The 6,048-nt window shown below is 41.0% G+C and overlaps 1 protein-coding gene across 1 annotated transcript in view; it reads right to left on the reverse strand.

The window, feature by feature from the left end:
- ERP44 (endoplasmic reticulum protein 44) overlaps positions 1 to 6,048 on the reverse strand; it is a 115,505-nt gene that overhangs the window by 101,985 nt on the left and 7,472 nt on the right. The window contains exons 2-3 of the mRNA XM_019509162.1: positions 5,329 to 5,332; positions 2,373 to 2,445 (exon numbers count right to left, since the gene is read on the reverse strand). Coding sequence (XP_019364707.1) covers positions 2,373 to 2,445; positions 5,329 to 5,332 — 77 coding nt within the window. The remainder of the gene's footprint in view (positions 1 to 2,372; positions 2,446 to 5,328; positions 5,333 to 6,048) is intronic.

The raw sequence follows: 6,048 nt of genomic DNA on the forward strand, positions 1-6,048 counted from the left end.
CAAGTATGAGCAATAAAATCTTCAAATGAAATCAGCAGGGGCTGCGTTGAACATTTAAAGTAGTGCATGTGATACTAAGTAGAGCTGGGGTGAGAGGTCCTAGGCATCCCAAATTGGCCACCAAAAATTAAAAAATTGTTTGACTTCAATTGGTACCTCAGGTAATACCACCTCCCCTCCCCCTCATTTCAGTGATGTCTGTAAGCATTAATGTTCATGAAGCATTTAGACACAATAGTAGTAAGTATCTAGAAAAAGACCACAAGGGAAAACTGTCTTTAGAGCTTTTGAACTAATGGTACCACATACTGAAGCACAAGTAGAAAACCAATATTCACCCATCCGCCAAGTATCATCCATCCCTCCTATGTACTTAATGAGGCCGGCTCCTGCAGCAGTGGTAGTTATGGCATCATGTAAATCAAAGACTGTATCATAAAGGGGTATCAACAAAGATGGCCAAAAACTGAATGCACTGAATTCAAGCATCTTTAAACTGGCATCTCCTAACTTTTGAGTTCTCAACTCTGCAACCTTTTTACCCAAATTTTGGCGCTTACATTTTTAGGGTTTTTTTTTTAAACTTGTACAGACTGACACTTAAAATTAGTAGGATTGAAGACTAGATGTGCTGAACAGACCTCTGATGCTTGACCTAGTAAAGTAACTTGCAGCAATACTAGGCTGTGGTCAAACTTGAAAAAAATGACACACACTTTGTCATGAACCCTGTTGTGTTTTGGTGGTTTGCACCGTCATGTTTTCCTGTGTTTCACTGTACTGATGTGGCATGTGCGATCTCACTGGAAAGCCAATGTTATGCTGAATCTATTTATGTTAGTGTTATTGCTTTATAGATTATGCTATGCTGTATATCTATATCTATATATAATTTTGGATATGGTTCAGCCAGAGGACTGAGATATGCCTACTTAAAAGGCAACAACCTTCCTCCCACCTCCTGACAGGAGTTGGGTCCCAAGGCACTGTCTGCCTGAAATGAGGAAGTCCACTCAGACACTTTTGCTACAGAGGAAAGTAATGGCCTATCACACCAGAGGTAGGCCAGAAATTTCTGAAGGATACTGGTGACTTACCACCGTTAGAAAAATGCCAGTGAGGGGAGGCTGGCCTTGGAGGCTTTCTTGGGTCTACTTTTTACAGTCTACCTGGGATACAATCAGTGTCTTTGGATCTCAGGCTTTAGAGGTTCAGTGACTCCAGTTGCCAGGGCTGGTGGAATGAGCAGGAAGGCTGATCTCTATGAATCCTGCCAGGTTTCTCAGAAGGGGCTACAGGGTAGCCAAATGAGAGAGTAAGAAATTTGCTTTGCTTTTCTGTCTCCAAAACTATTGTCAGTTTGGCTTCTGTAATTCTTTTGTCCTCTGTTCCTCATACTAGTCAAATTCTTCCCGGTCTCCAATTCTACACTCTCCCTACAGGCTCCCAATTGGCCCTAGAGTCTCAATTTCTCATTCCTGCTATCTTCTCCATCCATGCTTGTACACACTCCCAGTACTAGTCTCCTTGTCCAAGTACACTCAGTTCCACCACCTCTTACTCCTCCATGGCTCCCAATGTTAACCTCCCTACAAGTTCTTCTTCCTCTCCCAGCTGTCCTTTAAGCCAGTCTTCTTTTCTGAGCTGAAGTGAGAGCTACTGTCCTAAGCATACACACACAGACACACAGACACACAGACACACAGACAGTTAGTTAGTTAGTTATTTTTATACTGGGATTTGTACAAGACTCCATTTTTTGAGCATGTTGATAACACACTACGAAGACAAGAACTTTCTGCTCAGATACTCATACAACCACAATAGGACCCTCTTGGAGAATCTGTAGTCTGTAAGAGTTTATCAGGTAGCTAAACCATACACATGGCACCAATCAGTACAGCAAGTGTTAACTGTAACTTTAAGGGTCCAAGTTAGTGATAATCACTCCAACTATTTTGAACTTGCCTAGTCCCAGATAGAAGACTGATTCAGCACTACACCTTTCAATGTTTCTATTTTACAAGACTTCCCTTGTCAGAAAAAACAAATCAGGCCTGATCTCTTCAGTCAGAAAGAAACTGCAGTTCTGTGCATGTATGCACATGGGTCTGGGAAGGCAGAGATTTTGTGATAATTCATTTGCCACTTCGAATTGTGGCAAATTTGAATTTAAATTATAGTAAGAGAATTTTCAGTTCACATTTCAAATCACCAATTTTGATAACCAATACTTATCAAGATTCAATACTTAACACTTCTATTTATATAGCAATTATATCTTTAAAGCACTCAACATTCATGATATCCTACATTACACACACAGGTAAAAACTAGAGTAGACTCATACACAAAAAAGTTTGAGTACTTACTCAAAATATCATCTATATTTCCACTATCTAGACTTGTTATTTCACTTCTTGCTGGATTAAAAAGCCAAGATACCTGCAAATAGAAACAGTTTAAAAGATATACAAAATAGCTACAATTCAAACATTTTCAAAAGAAATATGTATAAAATAAACATGTAAATAAATATTATTTTACAGGTATATTAAGCACTCTTGTATCTAAGATAAAATCAGTCTATAATCTAAAAAAAAAAATTCCTATTTTTTACTTCCACCCTCATTGAGAAATTTTCAGGAAATATTTGTTTTTATGCTGGTCTCCATGCAATTGCTATGGCAAATCAGGCTGTCCAGACTGTTCTTTCTACGTAGACCTTTTTTTTTTTTTTTTTTTTTTTTTTTTTTTTTTTTTTTTTTTTTTTTTTTTTTTAATTGCATAAGTCTGTAATGGAGCAAGCAGTTAAATACAGAAAACCCAAAATGCTTTCAAACCAGACTGGATTAAAATCAGAAATTCCTAATAAGGTTGTGAGTATCATTTTACCTTCCCTCCTCTTCTACTGAAAGAAAATCCTCTGTGGGGCACACTAGCAGGTAAAGGGTGCAAAAGCACCAAAGCAGAACATGGGGGAGTTAGACTATTTCATTTGTTACAATGTGATGAGGCCAGAACTTTCAGCACAGATAATTATTAAAAACTAAGACAGTTAGTTATGAAGAGGCTCACTGAATTTGAGATCTAAGGAACCTGGCCATGAAAGTGGCATGAAACTATTTCAAGACAAAAGGGCAAATAGTATCAAGAGTTTATATCCCCGAGCAAGAGGAAACAATTGGTAGGGAAGGGCTACAGATCTACACAGTAGAACAAATACCTCAAAACTGGCCATTAAGATTACGCAGAACATACAAGCAATGGAAATTTCAGAACAGAGTAAGAATGACCAAAAGCTTAGTTGTGCTTGACCTTGCAGAAATATTAAAACTAACAGAAGTTTCTTTGGTTGGACAAATAAAGACAGAACCAAGAAAAAAGATATGAGGTCACTATATGCTGAAGATAGAGTGGAAATCTAGAATAACTTATGTGTAGGGCCCAACAACTAAACAAATACTTTGCTTCAGTCTTTAACCAGAATGAAGATGCAACTGAGGACATTGATGACATACCACATGGTGACAAGAACATGGTATAGAAGTTACCACAGAGAGAGAAGCAAAACTTAAGACTGATGTTACAATAGGGCACCTGGATAATGTCTGTCTTAATACTGAAGGAACTGACCATGAAGTCCAAGGGATAAACTACCTATAAAGGGGAGGGGGGTGGGGGGGAACGGAAGGCAATTGCAGTGCCTATTTTTACAAAGGAGTTTCATAGTTTCATAGATTTAGGGTCGGAAGGGACCTAGTAGATCTTCTAGCCCGACCCCCCGCCAGGGCGGGAAAACAACAAAACCCCAAAACAAGAAACGGGACTCAAATGAGTCCAGCCAGGTAGGCATCCAGCCTCTTCTTAAAGACCCCCAGGGTAGGGGCCAGCACCACTTCCCTTGGAAGTTGGTTCCAGCTCCTAGCCGCCCTAACTGTGAAGTAGTTTTTGTGGATGTCCAATCTATACCTCCTCTCCATCAACTTGTGCCCATTACTCCTTGTTATGCCAGCGGGCGCTAGGGGAAACAGCGTCTCCCCCAAACCCTTCTGGTCCCCCCTAGTGAGTCTATAGACGGTCACCAGGTCCCCCCTCAGCCTTCTCTTGTGGAGGCTGAATAGGTTCAGGTCCCGCAGTCTCTCACTGTAGGGTCTGCCCTGTTGTCCCCGGATCATGCGGGTGGCCCTCCTCTGGACCCTCTCCATGTTGTCCACATCCCTCTTGAAATGGGGCGCACAGAACTGGACACAATACTCCAGCTGTGGCCTGACCAGCGTCGCGTAGAGGGGGAGGATCACCTCCTTGGCTCTACTCGAGATGCACCTGTGGATGCACGACAAGGTCCGGTTAGCCCTGCCAACCATGACCTCGCATTGTCGGCCCATGTTCATCTTGGAGTCAATAATGAGTTAGTATGACACAGGCAATTACAGGCCTGTTATCTTGATTTCAATAAAATGTGAAATTTTAGAAAAGACACTGAAGGAAAGAAAAAAAAGGATATAAAAGCAAACAGGAGGTAGGAAATACAACATGGATTTCAACAAAGACGACCATATTAGACTAACTTATTATCATGCCGTGATAAGACTTCTGGGAGAAGGCCAATACAGTGGACTTAATACATATGTATCTAAGCAAAGCTTCTGGTACCATGTCATATGGGAAACTGCCAGCAGAACTATTATCAACAAACCCACATATTTATCAGATACAAGGCTGTTATAGTATCTACCAAACAGTTATACTAGGCATCACTGCAACTTTGTAACTTTGTAAAATGTATTCCTCCAGGGATGAAACATCTCATCTTGTTTCAGCCTAAATCAGATTTTTAGTGGAAACTGAGCAAAATTAAATTTGCCCACTGTTGATCTATATAAAAATGTGTAGATTTCCTCTTAGACCTAACCCCAGAGCAGCTCCTCAATCAGTCTGGAGCAGCAAATCTGTGCCAATACAGACAACTGGTGTCAAGAAGTGGTGCCAACCCAATGATTTAGTGCTGGGATCCAAGGAGGGTCCAAGGTAATTATCAAGCAGGAAAATACAAGGCTCTCTTCTCCTGCTTTTTCAACCTCCTGGGCTTAAAAGACCAACAAAGGTTGCACTTGTTCAGCACATGTTATTCTCTTAGGCAGTACAGGTAAAGTCAGAAGTGGGAATTATCCCTTCACAAGGGGAGCAAGTTTCATAACCCCAGTGATTTAGTTGAAAGTATCATTATAACAAAAGAAGAAAGCCTTCATGGGAGTCATAGAAAAGAAACAAAAAGGGAAAACTGGAACAAAAAGACAACAGAAGAGGACACTCTACCTCAAGTACCAGGCTACAGGATAATAGCATTGGATGCTGTAGCTATGAGAAAAATTGAGGAGTGAGGGTGGGAACCAAACACCTCAAAGCTCCTCAAAATACAGCATATAGGTAATAACAAATTAATTTTAATGTCGTTTTAAGGATAGATGGCAACAAATCAGGAAAGGAAAAAAAAGGGAAATATTTGGCAAGTACAGGCAGACAGGTTGAAAGTGGTTACCCAACAAGATGTGTGCTCTGACTCGCCCAAGTGGTTGAGAAGTTAGGAGTGGAAATGCTCATTCCACCTGTTATCCCCTTGATGTTTGGAGCACGAGAGGATGGAGTGCTCAGTACTGCCAAGTGTTAAAAAAAAAAAGCATCTGATCAAAAGAAATTGCTCAGAGGTTTCACTCACCTACATGTAAAAATGTGTGTCTAGAGAACTACTCAAACAAAAATCAATGATAGATAAAACAAGAAAAATGTAACACACAGGATTTTGGATGACATCTTAAATGTGCCTTTGCCCCCTCCCCGCTTTCTTACTGTCAAGCATGGCTCTAGTTCCTGCTCCATTCCTCCTAGGACATGAAGCACATGGAAACTCTATCCCTTGCCTGGTTGTGGTGCAGCTCCAGCCTTGGAACATTGCTGCGTGGCTGGGCAGGAGCTGTGCTTGCATGTGCCTTGTACCCCAAAAGGGAATGGGGCTGGAGCAGACATTGGGGGGGGGGGGGAGGGGGG

Source organism: Gavialis gangeticus, unplaced genomic scaffold, assembly GCF_001723915.1.
Source record: "Gavialis gangeticus isolate Ggan-Ray unplaced genomic scaffold, GavGan_comp1, whole genome shotgun sequence".
Classification (NCBI taxonomy): Eukaryota; Metazoa; Chordata; order Crocodylia; family Gavialidae; genus Gavialis; species Gavialis gangeticus.